Consider the following 20,756-nt stretch of genomic DNA (forward strand, 5'->3'; position numbering starts at 1 on the left):
TCATATGTATGCTATATTATAGAGCATTTAAATGTTCATCCTAGTTTATTACATTGCTTCTATCAAATATTTCAGTCAATTTCACTCCTTTCAGTATAGAAATATAGCTTGGGAAAAGCCAAACTAGTAAATATAAAAAATAGCATGCTTTCAAATGTAAGTACGAATAAATAACTTACTCATCAGAAATTATATCCTCAGCTGGATCAAGTCGCTCCTCAAAATGAAACCGCCATGCTCTTCTTCTGAGACAAATTCTTCCAGGAATATTCCTCACCGCGTCCCAAAACGATGTAAAGTAAATTAAACTTGATGCGTTTTATCGAGTTGATGTGGGCTTTGACTTTTTACAGTGTGCACGGTCCATAAGCGTTCACATTAGCGGTAATGGGCTAACACTAGAACGACTGGACAGATCTCTCTTTTCATACAGATTACATAAACAGAGAATATTTGTAAATAGATCATTTAAATGCAGACACTTAAATGTTTCTATAGATAGAGAAGTCTATGTGACAAGTATTCGCTGAGTTTTGTTTCATTTTTGTGACGCACTCCAGAAAAAAATGTATGGAGACCAAGATGGCAGAAAGCACACCCTGATTGTTTTCTCTACTTTACAAAAGCACAATGTTTCATTTGGATTGTATTTAATGTATTGCTTTTATCTGTGTGACCATAAATGACAGTATTTTAAGTCGATTTTGCTGCTATCTGAAAAAAATTCCACCAAAATGCGCTTGTCAACCCCAGAGGGTTAAACTGTTCATTGTTGAGCAGCGGTACATTTTTTATTAAAAATAGGTCAAAACTCTAACACGGATTTTATTGGTATATCGTTTCACCCTTCATTGCTTCAGGGGTAGTTAGGACAGTGCTACTGTAAACTGAGCATTAATAAAAAAAAGTATATATATAAAAAAGAGAAGAAGATACAATTTGACACTTGGCTGGACATTCATTTAGCATGTCTGTTTGACCCGGGAGTAGCAAAAGGAAAAAAGAAGAAAACAAAAACAAACCTACAGCCATTACCCCTTAGATAAATGTACACATTAAATGATCCTGATAAAGGGATCTAAATAAAAATTACATGAGATGTTTGACCACCCTAAAAATAAAAAATAAAAAATCCAGGCACTGGCAGCTCAGCTCGCATGCAGACAACAGCAAGGCCATCCATATTCAAATCATATATGACGCATTGGTTCAGGCGTTGGGAGAAATGCAAAGTGAATGAGGAAGAGACAGAAATAATGCAGAGAACGAGCTTTAGTTGGGAGATTGTGAAAGACAGAGAGAGGAAGAGTGGTCTAAAACAGGGTGGTTACTGGTTTACTGGAGGTTAACAGGCAGGTCATGAAAGCATTCAGCATGGCCATCATGCAATGGCAGAGCTAGTTTGCCGTTGTGTTATGTGGCACTCACTGCCTGTAGTAGAAGAGGAAGCAGGGGCGGGTGGCCCAGCAGCTGCAGCAGAGTTGGCGGACAGGGAGGAAGAGGAAATCCCTACATGGGTGGGGCTAGAAACAGTTTTTGCGTCGTTGTGCTGGCTGACAACGGAGGGCTGGCGACGCAGGGCCCCAGGCACCGCCGTTTGGCCTGTCTGGAATGTATAAACCACGTCCATCTGCAAAGAACAGGGAGAGGACGAGGGGGGAAAAAAAGAGGAAGAAAGGGAAATAGAGTAAAACAAAGACCAAGGGCCAAAAGGAGTGGTTAGAGCAGATCAATTGGTTATTTGAAAGAGAAACAGAGAGCATCCCCTCACCCCAACAAATAAAAAGTTCAGTTAGTACTAAGTCAGTCTGGCAGGAGAGCGGCTGGCACAGGAAGATACAAAGGAAAGTTTTTTAAAGGAGCTACTTTTTTTTCAGGAGAAAGGAAAGGCTTGAAGGTGTCCATGAAATAGAAATGGAGCACAAAGGAAACTAGTTCTATGAAGTACTGATGAGTCTGAATTGTACTTGTGCCAATTATTTCTTTCTTTGTGTACCACTAACCATGCATGACAGATATAAAATAGAAATCCACGAGGATTTTAAAAGTGGGATGGTGGGAATGGAGGGGGAGAGATAAGGAGCTAATTAGTAGAGTAGTGTTTTTGCGGTCAGTTCACCGGCTCCTAATCAGGAAGAGCGAAGGGGTGGGAAGAGGAAAAAAGGAGGATGAGAAGACTGTTTGGCCTCTTTTTCATCTGGGCTTGGAGGAAAGTCTGGTAGAATTAGCGGAGATGGTGATCTGGAACCACAGGGGGTCTGGATGTTTCCAGGGCACACACACATTAAAACAATTCCTCCCCTTCACACATTACTGTCCAAATGACTTACTCAGAAAACAAAAGAAGATTAGACACAACATACAATGAAATCAAAAGTACACTATTTAAGATTCAGGATTCAGAAACATTCAGGCTAATATGAGAACAATATAGAAGAAGGTTATATTAGAATAATTTAAAATGAAAATAAAATATAATAAAACAATTTGATAAAAAAAAAAAAAACTTTGTCCGGTCTAGTAAAAAAAGTTTAAGGAAATAAACTCTAAAAATCTGCCTATTCAGGTTGTGTTGGGTAGATGACCATTTTCTCCATATTAGAATTTTTTCGCCCAACGCATTCAGTGTAACGCTTGCGATTGGTGGTCCAGCTATCAAATTACAGAGGGCCAACCAATAGCAAGTCAATGAGAGACTAATTTCAAAAGACAGTCCCTCTAAATGGGTGGCGCTTGTTATTCCATAGTTTAAGACAGGCTCTGCCCACTGTGGGGAACACGATCAAAAAAAATATTGATAAAATAGCTAGCACTATGGTAAATGCAAGTAATGTTAGTGAGGAGGACATCATTGCTAATTTATTATCCACACCGTTTTCAAGTTTAACTTCAAATGAAAAGCTGTAGTTAATCGGCAAAGGAACACCTACACCAGGGCTTAATTTGGTGTAGAAAGCCAAAGCTTTTGAAAGCATTTCAACCCCAGCAATTAGGGATGGTGCCGATCCGATCCAGTATCGGTATCGGGACCGATACCAGCGTAATTCACGTATTGGATTTTCCCGATCCAACCTGCGGAAAAATCTGATATCTATGAGCCATGTCTGCGCTTTAACGTTGTCTGCTGAAATGACTCCAAAAGTTATTCCCGACGGCTTGTCTGCAAACTATGGAATGGATTTCCTGAAGGAGGCGCGGCTCATTGAGACAGAGTTATGAGACACGCCCCCGCTCAGGAAATCCATTCCGCAGTTTGCAGCAAGATAGCAGGATAGCATTGAGCAGGATTGTGGCTAGCCAACATGTCAGCTGTGTGGAAATACTTCACACTGGAAACACCGCAGAGCAAGACAATGTTTGCAAAACTGTAATTCAGAGGTGGAAGCTCCCTCGCATCGTACAACACAACGAACGCAATCAAACATTTAAAAAAGCAGTTAAGTTCAGATAAGACTAGGGTGACATTTAAGAGATAATAATCAGGGCTTGACATTAACAATCGCCATCTGTGTGTGTATTTCGGCTGTGGCGTGTAACACTCACCCTAGCCGCTTTGAACTTATTATAGTCTTCTCAAAAGCCATCTGTTATAATCACGTGGCGCATTATAACCAATATAACACACACGTGTTTCTATTGAGTTTATGAATATAATAAGAGGCGTTCAGATTAGCGGAGTTTTGTTCAGAGCGCGCGCCGCTCTCACTCACTGAAATCTACACTCAAAGCAGAGATGAACGTGCGATGCACGCAGGAGATTCACTCATCATACAGTGATTGACAGTTTTTGTTCTATTTCAGAACCGAAAATAATTTCAAACAAACACAGCAGAACCATAGCGCATCTTGTATGACTGGCATAAAGTTGGCTTGACATTCGCAAATTTAGGGACCGTCTCTAAAGTTACATAAAACATTGGTATACACGTTTCTAACTTGAATGGAATTTGAAGAGAATTACTTAGTCATAAAACTGACTGTAAAGTGTTCATCTAGGTGTCAGGTATGATGCACACCTTTTGGATTTTTGATATTTAATAAATAAACTGTCAAATCATATGAAAATATATGCTTTATTTCACTATGATGTATGTGTCATAGCTGATAGAACACTGATGAGAATATATTTACAGAGATAATATTAGAGATTATACATTAGAGATCATAATATTAGAGATTTATGCATTATGCGTTGCCACTGACGACGGCCATTATAAGGAAGGAAATCCCACAGAATCTAGCTTAAAAAAGTGCTCAGAGCTGCTTGATTTATTTGTTGATTTTCAAATATAAAACTTGTTGAAATGTTTTAAATGTGTGCATCTGTTCTTTTTGAACACTTTCATCTTATTTGAACAAAACCGTGATAATATTGATAACCGTGATAATTTGGGTCACTATTATCGTGATGTGAAATTTCCATACCATTTCATCCCTAATACGTACATATCATTCTTGCCTGTTGAGAGGAGTTTATTTCAGCATCATATAAAATCAACAATAATGATAATAATATTAAAGCAAACAGAGCTCTGGTATCGGAATAGTATCGGTAGATATCCAAATTCAGGTATCGGGATCGGATGTGAAAAAATGTGGATCGGTGCATCCCTACCAGCAATTATAAGCAATACCCATGGATGATAGCATCAACCAAGAATCAAGAAAGCTGGAATTGTTTGTTGTTTGGTAAGTTATTTAAAATCGAATACGTCACGAGCCAACCAGTTTTATTCTGGCTGCCACTGTTTTATACATGTTAAGCTTTATTTGAGAAATAGTCATTACTTCTGCAGAATTACTGTAGAATCATACATTTTGTTGGTTTTGGGTGTCATACATTTTGCAACCCGGCCAGATGTCACCATATTCCATATAGAGATAACAAAATGGTTTTAACAGCACTTTGTAGGCTGTTCATTTGACTTCACATTTTCTTCAAATCTTATTTCTCTAACACATCGATATATTGATCTACTACTTCAATAAATTGATTCCTAAAACACAAACGGCATAATGAGAGCTGAAAAAACTTAATGATAAAGGAATAAAAAATAAAAACATTTTAAAAAGAGAAAAGGGTTTGAGATGGTCCTGTATCACAACATGAATTCCCCATGAAAGGCAGATTGCACATCTCTTAATGATACAAAACAAAAAACAAAGCTAAAATGAATACGTTTTTGGGAGTGAAGGGAAGCAAATCTAGAGGGACAAATCGGTGCCCGTGGAATACATTGGCAATCTTCGGTGGGTGGTTTACCATAGTGTTTCCTATAGAATATCCTTAATAGAACGCCCTCTCAGAATGATCACCCACCAACACACAAACACTCCTGGAGGATCCAGATAAATACATCTGTGAACCCTCTCACTGAATCCACTCATTGTTTGTAAGCAGCAACACTGTGTAATGTATGAAGGCAATGGTAAGTGAAAGGAGGTACTCCCACACAGCCTCCATCAACAGTGCTAAAAAAAAAAAGTCTGTTCCCAGTCGTTTACTTGCACATCTTCAGATGAAAGCGAGTGAATGTTGCATTTCCAGAGACAGAGTGAAAAGGTCCCCTGATATCTTCAGGCGGGTTGTGCATCTAGTCAGAGAGACATTGGCTGCCCCACTGGCATTTTAAGAGTGTCATCTCCGGGGCACACGCTACTTTTCAACCTGGGCCTCCAAAGCGAGCTCATAAGTCTATGCTCAGTCTTAGGAGACAAGGTTTTTTTTTTTACACTAATGAACCCATGGAGAATCTTGAAGGCCACTAGGGTGATGTCTATATAAAAACAGCCACTGGCTGTTCAGAATGTTCACTAATGCCATTCTGAGCAACGTACATGCTGTTTGGAGCTGAATTTTTTACTAGTAAAATACTAGAAGTGATTTGATCCAATTTTTTATTCAGATCAGAAAATTCTGATTATGAAATTGGGCAAAACAGATCAAACACATTTGATCCATATTTTTTATTTAGCTAATGTGTGTAATTTTTTAATTTCCTGCTGTATGTACTAGGGATGATCGCCGTGACTTTAAAAAAATGTTGTGTGGCATTTTAGGCGGTAAAAGGTCTGACTGATTAGCGTTAGGAACAGCATGCTGTCCAGACCAGCAAAATAAAGTGAAACTATAGATTTGAAGAGCAGTTATACATTCAGACAAGAACGGTCAAGTTCATGTGCGCATTCGCGTCCTTTTGTGCAGATGAAAGTTGTAATGTTACTTTTATGTTGTATTTCTCTGATTAATCTCATATAGGATGTGTTTGGTTGAGTTTAAGCACTTCAGTTTTACCGGTGTTCATTCACTCTTCGGATTCAGCTCAAACGGCAATGCAAAACATTGATTATATAATTAATCCAGCATTGTTAATTTTTTCTCATATTTTTTCAACAGTAGGTTGTACGTTTTTTTAACAAATTGAGGTACCATTTGAAATGAAGAAACAACAAAGTGGCGTAGCGATTCTTGAACATATTGAGAAAGGACACAAAAGTCAAAGAATTGAAGTCAGATCTAAAACACTAATAACTAATAACTCTAAAACACTAATAAATAGATCTAAAATGCTAATAACACGTATTTTACAATAAGCTGCCAAAGAGCAGAGACAGATTCTCCAGACAACATCTACAGTGGCAGTGTTGTGTGTAGGTCGCTGCTGTTGTATTTGAGCCATTAATACTCTCTCCTGGGACAATTGCTGGAAGAAATGGGAAGGAAAGTATCACCAAAGAGCAGCTTACCTGAGTCTGGATGCGGTTGAGTCCTCTGAACCACAGAATTTGTCCCCTACGCATCTCCATCTCAGCATGGTCAATTTCATCTGCACCTTCGGTTAGCACCTCATTGGTGATGTCCTCTTTGGGGATGCCGTGACCTGCCTCCTTCAGGAACTTGAGGCGGTGGGTAGGGATGGCAGTGATGAACTGGAGAAGGATGAGAGAAAAAAAACAGGGTCAAGTGACGGCAACTGCAGCTCATCAAACAGTCATTAGGATTATGGATGGTTTTTGAGAACGGGATGCTGAAAAAAATGGTGCATAAAAATTAGAAAGAAAAAGAAATTAAAAACTTTATTAAGCAAGGACACATTAAACTGATCAAGTCAGAGACTTTTACAATGTTACAAAAGATTTATATTCCAAATAAATTCTGTTCTTTTAAACCAGAGAATTCTGGAAAAAATACATCCCAGTTTCCACAACGTTTTTATTACTGCTATATTATAATATATTGCTATCACCTGAATAATTAAAACAATTAAAATAAAATAGAAGGCAGTCATTTTAAATTGTAAAGATATTTTATTATTTTACTGTATTTTTGATTAAATAAATGCTGCCCTGGTGAGAGGGTGTGTATGTATTTTAAGTTGATTAATTTTAAGTCAATCATATCTTTAGGATGTGATTTCATTTCCTTTCATTCAATTCATTCATTTCAATTAAAGTGAAATTAAAATTCACAATATTAATATTTAAAAATATGTTGCGTATGTATGACACACCAATTCGTATGCCATTTTGGCGTGCTATCAAGACGCATAATCGCTTTTTAGCGTGTTTATCAACGCCGTTTCATTCTATCCCCCTACACTGCCCCTACCCCTAAACCTATCCATCACACACACACGCACACACACACACACACACACACACACACACCCACACCCACACCCACACCCACACCCACACCCCCTGCCCCTAAACCTACCCATCACAAGAAACATTCTGCATTTTTAAATTTTCAAAAAAAAAAATAATTTAGTATGTTTATAAATCCATTTACATTCACGCGGAATCACACGGCGTAGAAAGTGGCGTGTATGTTTACGCAAAGTCATGATGTCATGTTGACACAGCCATGCATTGAAACCTGCAATAATGTTTTTCATTGATGTTATGGCAGGCAGTCCACTCTGCTTATTGTTTTTCGAGAATGTTGCACTCCTGTTTGTCATTGTGCATGAAACTTCACGCCAATAAATCATCAGAAATACTGCTGACTTGTGCGTCTCAAGTGCCCTCTTTACGTTCGTAAAGTTCGTATTTGGTGTTGAAAATGGAAACGTCTTTAGACATAGAAAATCTATTTTACAATGGATTCAGTGAACACTTATGTCTTAAAAATTGAACAGGATTTTTTTTCACAAAAGTGACAGCCATAGTCGCTACCCCTTATGGTATCTCTAAAATAGCTAAATATTTCTTTGCAATCCCCCATGTAGGTGCCTCTGTAGATGCTGTTAGAAACAAGACATCAACAAGACAACTTGATGCATAAAAGAGAGAATACACACTGCTACTCCATGTTTAAGTTCCCAGCATCTGGTTTGTGAGGCTGCACGTGTGTATGCGCACAAACAAATGCACAAACACCAGTTGAGAAACCCAGTAGGAAGTGGCTTATGTGTGATGCAACTGCCAGAAGGAGCAGACTGCTTGCAGCTCTAAAGGCTTTATCCACACTTGATAACTTCCTCTGCCTTTTGATGACCTAACGTGATGTGTCAGTTCTGCATACAGAGTTTTAAATGTACCATTAGCATGGATACATGGAGGCAGAAGACCTTTCTTGTGCTGCAGGGTTGATGAAGCTCACAGCTCTCTGTCCTTGTTTTTCTGAGCTGAACTTTGAGATGGAAGCAACCACTCTCTGGAATTGTGTGGCAAGTTGCCGTCTGCCAGCCTCCCTTGTTCCCTCCCACAGGTTTGAAATCGCACAGAGCTTCACCTCCCCCTCCCCTGCCCTTCCGGTGGGATTGAAGAGAGAACTAAAGATGTTCCACATCACCCACGCATGTGCATTCTGCCGTGATGTTTTCATTATTTCACTGTAGATGCTTGTGGATCTCTCTCGTTCTCACTTTGTCATCTGTAAATGTTCTCATCTAACTAGCTAGAATGCTAGTTTTTACTCAGATTTTTAGTCTTCACTGACTTTGTTAAAGGAACACGCCGACTTTTTGGGACTTGAGCTTATTCACCGTATGCCAATTTCGATACCTCAGTTTCGATACCGGTTCCTAACGATACTTTTTTTCGATACAATATGTTTTAAAATCCATTTCAACATCAACAAAAATACATTAAACACAAAACTTGTTTTTCACCTCAATTAAAACAAATTCTGGTAACACTTCTCACTCGGGGTAACATTATTAATAAAACTGCTAGTGCTTTTTGTAAGGGTGCTCTGATCAGGATTTTTGGAGCCGATCACCGATCGTCGATCACAGGAAGCAGAATCTGCCGACACGATCACCGATACTATCTATTTGATCTATTTGAAGCATTCTTTTTATCATGTAGAATTATTTATAGGGAATTTTACAGACATTCATTCAGGGCCTGAATTTTATTTCTGACAATGGGGGAATTCCCCCCCTTAGGTGACTCTTGTCATATAAATGTATATAATTATCTCACCTAAATATTTGATCATGCAGTGCATTTTTGTTTTTAAAGACAAATTTTCAGGTAGGTCTAACATTAGTATTGAGGTAAGAAATACTAAAGACATTTAATAAGAAATCAAATGTAAATTAGTATTGGTCTTCCCTGAATAAATTAAATTAGATTAATCCTTACACTTAAGGTTGCAAAAGTTAGTCATTCAAGAGCAGTGAGTGTCATAAAGGTTAATCAAACAACACAAGACAAAGAGAAACTCAGAGACAGCAGCAGTTTATTCGACTGCTGTCACTTTAAGAGCGAACACGGAATACGGTTACATGCAGTTCCACAAACGTTCACTCTCGAGTCACGTTTTTTTACGGTCTATGGTCACGACGGGGTTTACGTGCATACTCGTCAAGACGGTAATTTAGTACATACATTTGTGTGTATTTGACCATTTCAGCAAAATTTGTCCTCTCAAGCTTTTTGTGAGATGGCCTGTGTGTGTGTGTGTGTGTGTGTGTGTGTGTGTGTGTGTGTGTGTGTGTGTGTGTGTGTGTGTGTGTGTGTGTGTGTGTGCTGAGCGGTTTGAACACTGGCAAGACTTAAAAATAAATGCAAATTATAAACTTTAGTGACGATGCAACACTGCCTCGATTGTGCAAGTGGCAAATCCTGTGTCAAATGTGCAGCTCGATTTTAGTGCAGATGCGATGCGCTGGTGTGAAGCCATTTGAGCATTATGAAAGGGAGAGAGTGAGCGCGTGCACGCACGCGGTGATTCACCCGTGCTGTTTGTGAACTTAGGTCTCACAGAAAGTTTTCCTTTTGCGCCTTTGGTTGCAATACTTATGGCATATGTTGCACTTTGCTGACTCGGCATCCACTTTTATAAGTGTATAAAAGCCGCTTGGCTTTTGGAACCGAAAGATAAATAATTTTTCGATACTCATAATATCAGAGTTTTTCGTTCGATATCATAAAAGTATCGCCGTTCGGTGCCCAGCCCTACCCCCAGAGTTAGATAAGTCCATACATACCATTCTCATCTCCGTGCATGCTATAACTCGGTCTGGCGCACCAACCGCTAGCCTAGCTTAGCACAAAGACCAGAGGTAAACGGCTCCATCTAGCCTACTGCTCAATAAGTGACAACATAAGCGCCTGAAAAAGGCTAACATCCGTAAACACAACGAACGAGACAACCTGCTTGCACAGAGAGCGTGCTGGGGACTATTTTCAGGCTCTGCGTAATATCATTGCGCCTGCTGCACACATGGTCCGGCAGCAAAATTAATTGATTATTACACAGGAATGAGAGAATAGTTCCTAGCCATATTGGTCTAGAAAATCGCAACTTTTCATTTTCCATCGGTCTTAGTATACGATGCAACTATACACATCACAACATGTAAATAGGAAAATGTTGGCGTTATTTTTTCACTTATCGAGCAGTAGGCTAGATGGAGCCGTTTACCTCCAGTCTTTGTGCTAAGCTAGGCTAGCGGTGGGTGCGTCAGGGATGAAAATGGTACGTATGGACTTCTCTAACTCTGGGGGATGCGGTGAATAAGCTAAAGTCCCAAAAAGTCGGCGTGTTCCTTTAAGGCTAGAGAGAATCAACAGAGCTATTGATTAGTGATGAACAATGACGTACTGTAAGAATTTGCCTTACCTGGCCCCAGAGCAGCTCACCAACCCCTATGAACACACACCAGAGCCACTGATCGATGGTGAGGGCTGTGCAAGAGAATGGCTTCCCTCCAAACTGCACAATGACGATCTGTAACAAGGTGTATTCCGTTAGTCCAGCTGTACTGTAAAGCAATAAGCCACGAGACACCGAGTTACAGCAATTTTAACATAGTTAAGCGGTGTTGTTTGGATTACTTTAAACCTAGTCATGGTGAAAATAGCTGTAACATATGGCCTCAGGTAGCTTATTGCTTTTAAAATACAGAAGCAAAAAAACAACAACAACACAAATACTTATATACTATGGGTGTGTCGCAATATACATGTTTTGACGATACCCGCGATAAGTAAAAAAATTATTTACGTGTCATCATCATGTTAATTAGGAGTGTCGCGGTATTGACGATAACTGTATTATTTCAAATGAATAGTACATGTATGATAATATGGCACGTAAATTATCCAGCGGCAGTATCTGTTTGATATCCAAACATACAGTAGGTGCCGATATTGCACTTTAACGCTAGATGCCATCGGTCATAAAACACAAGGGCGCAGCCGCTACTTCTGTGTAAAAGCATGTAGCCGGTTATGACCATAGACTGTAAAAAATATGGACGTAGTGTCCCTGACGTCACCCATAGGTTTCTGAAGAGCATTTTTGAAGCCTAAAGTGGCCTTTTTTCTGCTGTAAAGTTGGGCATTTTACCATGGGGCTCAATGAGATTCTGCTCCCTTCTGGAGCCTGTCCCTAGCGGCTAGTCGATGAATTGCAGTTTAAGTCACTTCCATATTGGCTTCAAGACAAACTGGGGGTGGTTGCCGCTTGGTTATGACAAACGAGAAACTCAGATTTTAGAGTATCCTGTTAAAAGTCTCCCATTTGATAAAGATGATAGAGCCATATATTATATGAAGACATTGTGAAACCGGACTCTTTTGAGGACTTTATTTTACATTTTTATATATTTTATATATTTTATTTACCTGGAGAACAAAGGTTCCCAGTACGACGCAGCAGAAAATGGGGTTCCGGTAGATTCCCTCAAACACGTTCCTCTCTCCGTGGATCTTGCGGGCATTGATCTCATTGAAGAGCTGCATCATGACAAAGACGTTGAAGATGATGGTGTAGTGTTCAGATGGTGGGGAGTGGAGAGGGGTGTTCCGGCCACTATCAATGCTAAAGAACTTCTCACCTTTGGGGACAAAAAAAAAAATGGTGTAAAGAAGTGATGTGAAAGTTCAAAATGCATTGTGTTGTATGTCAGGAGAAGCACTGAATGGGAATTTTCAATAAATATATGTTACTGTTGATTAAAAAAACGATATATTTCTTAATTTCGGTCAATACGATATAATTCCGATATCGATATGAACTATATAAAAGCCTCAGAAAAACTGCCCTGGGGGGGAGGGGGCTAAACATGGCCAAAATGTTTATAAAAAAAAAAGAAACAAGTTGAATGTCTAACAGAGTATTTCTGTGCCAAATACAAGAAATTCGGAACAAGTTTCTGAAAGTTTTTTTCCAGTATGGCTCTTATGATGTAATAAAGGGCGGAATTGCTTGTATGTGCACATCAACCAGAACGGCAGCAAGAGCAAGCCCATCAACAAGCTTCGTTTGGGATACAGGAAGCCGTTGGGCAGCACTGTCATTTTGTTTTTAGACCACGAAATCAACAATGTCACTAAAGAAGTGTGAGGAAAGATAAAATTGTTCAGCTTCCCAAATATCCCAGCGTTAAGGGAACAGTGGATACAGTTTGTTTTTCCAGAGCAGCAACAGAGTCCTGCAAGTGTGTTTGTTTGTTCCCGGTCACAAGTCGAAACCACAGGCGGTGAGTGAAAATGCATTGGCAATCACAGCGTAAGTGCAAATAATGTAAACACGACAAACATTTAGTGAATCGAAAGTTATCCAGGGATAATGCCATGATGTAGTGTGTGTGTGTGTGTGCGTGCATGCTCATGACTCTTTAGATCTGCCCACTGCACACCTGCACGAGGTCGAGTGTTTTTGGAAAGAATCGGTACAGCGCATTTGTCTTTAATAAATATGATAAAACTAAAGACTCTTCGGAGATATGAAGAATGCAATACTACTCTATAGGTACACAAGATTAACCCTCTGAAGTCTGAGCTGTTTTGGGGCCCTTTAGTTTTGGCATGCTCTGACATTTGTGCTTTTTTTCAGATGCTTATAAACATTTATTAATGGCAAAAGTGTAATTACACTGTATTCCGCACAAACTCGGCTACCATAATATGAGAGAAACATGTATATGCATGCTTGTATTTGAGAGAATAAAGTTTATGCGTGGTTTTTGAAAAAAAAATAAGTTATTCACTGAATTAAGGCCTCAAAACACACAATAGATATGTGTCCACAAGACTTTTGACTAATGGGTGTTGTTGCCACAAATTTTTGCTTCAAACTGATTTGAGAATCATTGTGCCCACTCATTCACATAAAACAATATATTGATTTACATCAAAGGCCGTATGCGAAGACGTGTGAACGATCATGAATAATGCTGTGAATCACACCTGAGAGAACAAAAGAACCACATAATGAGCCGCATAATGAATGAGCCTCAGGTATGTGAAAGGGAGCTAAGGAACAAGACAGAAATATATTTTGTTTTAGCTTATTTAGAATATAGTTAACAAAGGCACTTTACAAAGGCCTATTATATTTTAAATTATCAAATGATTTGACTACTATTTTTAATGTTTTTGATGGAAATCTCATTTCATTTTGTAAACTATCCGATACACAGAATACTCAAATATCAGTTCGAGTTTCGGTTCATTTATGAGACATGCGTGCAATGCATGATCATGCCAGCGCTAAGGCTATTGTCTGCTATATTTGCTTCTTATTAAATAAGAAGCAAATATATTAAAAACATTTATTAAAATTAAGATACAATTTATACAAAACAAAATTTACTTCTAGGCTTTAAACTTACAATTGTAGAGGTCAAAATCATTTCTGACAAATCATTTCTTACTCGTAGGGCTGGGACGGTATGGATTTTTTCTTACCGCGGTTGAAAAGCAAGAAATTCCCGCGGTTCAGCGGTAAACTGCTTTAAAGGGCTCCCGCTCGACTTTCGCGCACAGCTGCACACGCACACACCAGCGCAGGCAATTGAACATAATAAGGAACATGTTTATTTTACATTTATTTTTTCACGTTTAGAACAGGAACAATTAGAACAGAAATGGAATGATATCTGAAAAAAAAAGTGCTGGCAAAACGAAATCTAGACTAGACCATGGTTTACATCCCAGCCTTCATATTTTGCTGAGAGAGCAGATCAGATCACGACTGACAGATCTGAAGATGGATTTGGTTTTTCCCTATAATGTCCAACATTGTAAAACATTTAATGGTAAAACTTATGGGTGCTTTAGACAAATTCTGATGCTTTGAATATTGCAAATATAAATGCAAGTTGCTAAGCAACCATACATAACATTCATCCCATACACAAAATGCAATTAGCCACAGTCCCTTCCTCAAGTGAGTTTTTACTATAGTTCAAAACAGTGCTGGGCAGTTTGACCAAAAATCATTTTTTAAGATTCTGGCGGTTTTGCAGTATATCACGTTTTTTTCACTGGACCTTTATTATGGCTTAATTTACTGCCAGGAGTACAGGGAATATATATAAAAAAAACATTGTAAGGATAAATACAAATTCATTATAAAAATGCAATCAAATCAGTTCATAAAGATAACAATTTAGTTTAAAGTGTAATCAAATGAAAATAAATAGATAAATCCTTATTAAGGCTACAAAAGTTCCTTAGTCAAGTGCAGTGAATAATAATAAGCAGAGAGAATTAGTGGCTGCGGTCACTTTAAGACCTGCCGCTGCTGCACATCTCACTGTCTCTGTCAGTGTCTCTTTACATTATTTTAAGACTTAATTTAACTAATTTATGAGGAGACTCAACAAAATGTCTGTGCGCACAATTACTGGTGCACGTCTTTCTGTGCGTCGTGTGTATCAGGTCATTCACAGACAGCACATTCTATTTTATCTTGATGCGCTTGAATGGTTTAAAAGCATTTGTATGAATAAGAGTGTGATCATATCAAGTATTTTTTAAATTGCACATTTTTACTGCGCAATTTCTGTAATCATTTCCAGGTAGACAGAATTAAGCGGTTAAATGTTCATGTATCCATGTATAGTGAGACAGCAGACACTGAAATCATCGCGAGTGTCATGCATGCTTCATTATGTGTAGTAATAGACAAAGCTGCGGTGCTCATTCATACAGACACGGCAGAACATAGACTTCAGATTTCAATAGCAGTCTTTTTGAGCATTAATATTCACAGACACTAGTCCGTAACAATATCTGAGTTTGCATTGTACAGCCCTACTTTTGATTTATTCATCCAAAAACGGCCAAATTCTGTGACATTCCACTTTGTACACAGTCTATTTGTGACCGGATTCCTTGATTCCATCCGTTTTCCACATCGCGGAAATCATATGGCTCTACATGCTATTTGCAGTATTAAAGAGTTAGTTTTGGGAGTTAATTATTGTTGTGTTATTACCATTAGTGTAAGAAGGGTATGCAGTTAATAGAGGTCCGCTCTCAAAACGCTCTACATAGCGCTCTTCATGGCCATTGAATTGATAACTTAATTATAACTGAATTCATCAAGATTCCTTAAACCTCATCATGAATACAGAAGCCTCTTACCAGCAAAGAGAAGAGTAAATGTGATGATCAGTTGGTAAATGGCATGACCTAAGATGTTCTTCATCATAGTCCTAGAAATTAGTGGCTTGTCCCGGCCGTAAGGTCTTCTCAGTAGGAGCGATTCTGTTGGGGGTTCCGTTGCCAGAGCCAAAGAAGCCAGTGTGTCCATTATTAGATTTACCCACAACATCTGAACGGCTTTAAGGGGAGAGTCCTGCAGACAAAACAAACTGGAGTGAGACTCCACAGAAAGGACATTACTACAGAATTGTCATATGTAATGTAGTTAGGCAGGGACACAATATGACCGGCCGGCCCCAGAGTAGCCAAAGTCTGGAACCACAACTAAATGGCCACAGTACGTTTCAATAAATATAAAATACTTAGACTTTGCTCGTAGAGTTCTGTTATTATGGCTTATTATGATGAATGGTCTCCCACAATGCTATGCTTAACCACCAAATACCCTGGTGTTTATTCTCCTGAAGCCCAGTTATTTATTTTTGCCTTCTCTAATCTGAGACCATATATGCAAATTTTTAAGTTGTGATATTTCTTTTAAAGAGGACATTTTAATTATAACAAATTCTTATCTCATCATCCAAGGAAGAAAAAACTACATTTATTAACAAATTATTTACAGATAATTGAGATTGTGAAATATCTCTTAAATTAATATTATATTTTCTTCCCTCAAAAAACACTAAAATGATATAATGGCATATAAAAAGTAAATGCTGGCTCCCAGGAAGTTGAATCAGAGGATGTTCAATGTACCTGTGTGATGCAAGCCCCAGTGAAAGCAACAATTACAGCCACCACATTGACAGTCAGTTGAAACTGCAGAAACTTAGAGATGCTGTCGTAGACATTACGTCCCCACATCACGGCTTTGACGATACTGGTGAAGTTGTCATCGGTAAGGATGATGTCAGAGGCCTCCTTTGCAACATCTGTGCCTGCAATTCCCTGTAAGATAAAGAAGCTCTTTTTAGAGTGTCTGCGTAAATATCAGAGCAATCTACTTTATGAATAACTGGAGATTCAGGCTCATTCTCAGGAATGAAAAAACTTAATTACAATAGAAAATTTAATTAGGCCTTTTCTTGGCTTATAATGATTTTATATAGGACCTACAACTAACTTTTATCCACACCTGCCAATGGCCGGTGACTTTTTTTTAGATATCAGTGAAAATTCACAATTCACCATTTACATTTTGATACAACAGCTAAAACTACTAGCTTAATGGTGTGTTCACACCAAACGCAAATGTAATTATTTGCACGAGTAGATTGCATACAAAGTCAATTCAAAGACACGAGTAGACGCTTATTCGCAAGGGGCGATGTGAATGACGTGAAGTGGGCGACGTATTTTCCGTGAACGTGTGATATTTGCCTCAATCGTGGCTGCCATCCAGACGCAGTTCCTCCTTGAGAAGACCGTGAAATTCACAGAGTTGTGCACGCATCTGGATTAGAGGATGGATACCCGACCTGAGCCCGATGGGACCCGTCGGTAAACAACGGGCCGGGTTCGGACAGATATTTAGAAATAATGTACGGGTTCGGGTCGGGCCCGGTCACATCAGCGCGATAAGGCATTGAACATTTGAAAATTAAAACAGCTTATTATGCAGGTAGCCAATGGGCCTGTTTAACTTGATGCAAATGTATGTTTTTGTGATTAAATTTTTTTTTAAATATTACCCTAACATGTGCGTGCATATTGCATATTAGGCTACATGTGACTGGCAGCGCAACTTCAGCGCTGCTGGCAGGACCATCGAGCAGAGGAGGACAGCCAGTTGATGCAATCCTTTTTCTGCATAAAAACCTGGATTAGCCTAAACTTTGATGGATTGTGTAAATAGATCCCATGTTGCAGTTTAGTAGCCATACAGTTTTCAAGAAAAATGGTAAGAGTGATTTTCATTTCAATAAGCTGCATTTGTGTTACGTTAATGTTTTGTTCTGTTAGCTTGGGCCATTTTTGGTAGACATTTGTTCATTTAATTTCAATTAGCTATTTGATTTGGCCCTGTGTTAACGTGTGTAGGCTAGCTATTTGTTTCCCCGTCTGCGCGCTGATGCGCTCATCTGTAATAATTTCAGAATGCCTTCCTACAGTTGCTTAATAAAAGCGGGCTTTCCACACGAAAAAAAGTACATGTGTCATTAGTATGAGAAAAAAAAAAAAATTTCGGGGTCGGGCTCGGACATAAATATCTTAATGCCTGTCGGGCTCGGGTCGGGTTCGGTTACTACTCAGTCGGACGCAGGCCAGGCTCGGACAGAAAAATGCGGCCCGATCCGCACTCTAATCTGGATGGTGATGTGAACCCAGACACGTCGGCGTCGACGTTGTTCATGTTTGTTTACGTTCATGTTCTCACAAGATTGCATTGTTAAAATACATTAAAACGTTTTATGTATTTTACATAAAAGCATTTCAAATACTCGCCAATGCCGACTTTTACTCAGATTTGGCGCTTGCCGAGTGTTCATTTTAGGTCCTGGTTTTATATAAACACATTTCAAATGAATGAAGTTTCGGTGAAAAGTCCAAACCGGTATTTATGTAGGCTCAAAACCGCACAGCAAAATGATGACCCAACCATCTTTGAGCTTCAGGGTGTCTATTTCTAAAACAATTTATCATGCCTGCCCTCATCCTAACCTAATGTCCTTCAGTCAGCAGTCTGCACAATTGCACCACCTACTGCTTTTGAAACAGACACTTCTAGACTCTATACAAGTGTTTGAGTGAGAAATATGAATTGCCTGTCTTTAATTCACTCCATATAAAGTGCATTTCTGGAAGCACAAATTAACTTTATCATTGCTTAAGTTGTGGGGTCATCTGAGCAACAAGCAGGGGTCAGCCACTTATTAGCATACCGCGATGATGCCCTGAGGCATTCTGGCTTGGTGCAGAGCAGGAGATACTGGGTAGGGATTAGGAAGCAACCTCTGCAGCTTTTAAAGGGGTCATCGGATGCAAAATTCACTTTTATATGGTGTTTGCATATAAATGTGTCTTTGCAGTGTGTAGACACAACCACCCTACAATGATAAAAATCCATTCACTCCTTTTCTTTTTTTTAATCCTCAAAAAGCCTAAACACTCAATAATTAAGCAATTGTAATTTTCTGAGCAATTTGATGTCATTGCATCGATGCATCGCGATTCGTTATCCAACGATTCTGAATCGATTCTCAAAAATTCTGAATTGATTCTGTGTTCAATTCAAACGGCCACTTCACCACTGTGTGCGTGCGCGGTCACCGGCCAAACAGAAAAACCCGTTGATAGGCGAACGTTCGTACACTGGTGAATTGGCTTCGTTTAAGATAAAATGGACAAACTACGACCTGCTCAGTGGCGTCTCACCCGTGGGGACACTTTTCCAGGTGAGAGGGTTCAACACCCGCACATTTTAATGATTTCGAAAATGTATTTTGCCTATTAGATGCAAAGTTTTTAATTTAAAAAGCGTTTCTAAATTAAGTTCATATTTCCAACCAACTAAATTCTGAGCCAAAATAATGAAGTGGTGCTCAAGTAGGCTATAATACGCTTTCCTTGCCATTAATGCTTAGGTCCCATGGCATGAAATTTTCATTTTATGAGGTTTTTCAACATTAATATGAGTTTCCCTAGCTTGAATATTGTCCCGAAGTGGCTAGAAATTTTGATCGGTGTAAACCACGTTCTGGCTGTCTTTCTCTGCCTTTGAGAAAATGACAGCTCAGACGAGCTAATCTTGAATGTTCCTGTTATGACGTCATAACAGGAACAGTTACGACGTTTAACAGGAACAGTTACCTCCGTTTCCTACCATTTTCCTTCCTCCAGAGAATTTGGCACGCCCATGCCAGCGCCATATTTGTTTGTCCTCAAGAGATCATGGCTTGTGAATGAGTGAATGCGTGAATGCTGGCAGTTTCTCAGTGTTTGGATGTACAAATGAAAACAGAAGTCTTTTTTCAGTTCCTTCTGATCTGTGATCAGTGACTTCTGATGTGTAGCTAATTATTCAAGTTCACACATAACTTTATTATACGTGCACACGCAGCGGCTTCTCTCACTCTCACTCCCGACAGAACTGTGTTTTTTATCTTGTGAGTCAGTGTTTTGTACGTCCTCGTCACGTCTATCTGTTCTAAAATGTGCAAACAGTCGTGAGTTTCTGCTCAACATCAGCAGAGCCACATCTTTAGAGATAAACCTTGCGCACGCCAAAGCTCGGGCTGCACTGACCGGTCGGCCTTCAACATCACAGACCCCCACTACCGCATCTCGCCCAAAGCGGAGGCGCTATACACGGTGCGAGATTAAGCAGAATCTCGTTAAGTGCCTTAAGATTCCCACCCCTATTGCTCATGCTCCGCCCATGACCGCTGGCGGACTGTCCCATATTAGCATATTAGTACATTACAGTACACTGTCTGCCAAGGTAGCACTTCATGTGTCTACACACCTCACGGAAGAGAGGGGTGGGGTGAGCAGTAGCTCATTATCATTTAAAGAGACATGCACCGGGTCGCTGTGAACAGAGCTGTTTTTGAGGAGTTAAAAAGGATGTTGTTTTACACAATCATTGAGGAATTTTAACTAAAGTATGTTACACACTTTACATGAAGACCCTAAAGAATCATACCAACTTGTGGAAACGGGCATCCGATGACCCCTTTAAAGCAATCTTTGCTAAAGTATAATATTGGCAGTATAACACACCCTGCAACGGACTCTCACAATAAAAAGACAAATTAGCCGCAAGACAGTCATTTTAATAGCAAAACGAAGTGGCCTGAACAGATTGGTGAAAATCAAGAGTATGCACAATATGCTTGTATTAAACTGGTATCTTTCATGCGATAACGATTCGATTTTGGGAACACAATACACACACAAAA

The 20,756-nt window shown here is 39.2% G+C and overlaps 1 protein-coding gene across 3 annotated transcripts in view; it reads right to left on the reverse strand.

The window, feature by feature from the left end:
* LOC307143393 (plasma membrane calcium-transporting ATPase 1-like) overlaps positions 1-20,756 on the reverse strand; it is a 139,679-nt gene that overhangs the window by 15,034 nt on the left and 103,889 nt on the right. For 2 of the 3 annotated variants that reach the window (XM_079844922.1, XM_079844923.1), the window contains exons 16-20: positions 16,612-16,803; positions 15,835-16,048; positions 12,085-12,296; positions 11,078-11,185; positions 6,748-6,930 (exon numbers count right to left, since the gene is read on the reverse strand). In XM_079844922.1, the coding sequence (XP_079701048.1) occupies positions 6,748-6,930; positions 11,078-11,185; positions 12,085-12,296; positions 15,835-16,048; positions 16,612-16,803 (909 nt within the window). Of the gene's footprint in view, positions 1-1,540; positions 1,631-6,747; positions 6,931-11,077; positions 11,186-12,084; positions 12,297-15,834; positions 16,049-16,611; positions 16,804-20,756 lie in introns of all 3 variants that reach the window. The other variant, XM_079844924.1, reaches the window with a different exon arrangement.

Source organism: Gobio gobio, assembly GCF_949357685.1.
Source record: "Gobio gobio genome assembly, chromosome: 19".
NCBI lineage: Eukaryota > Metazoa > Chordata > Actinopteri > Cypriniformes > Gobionidae > Gobio > Gobio gobio.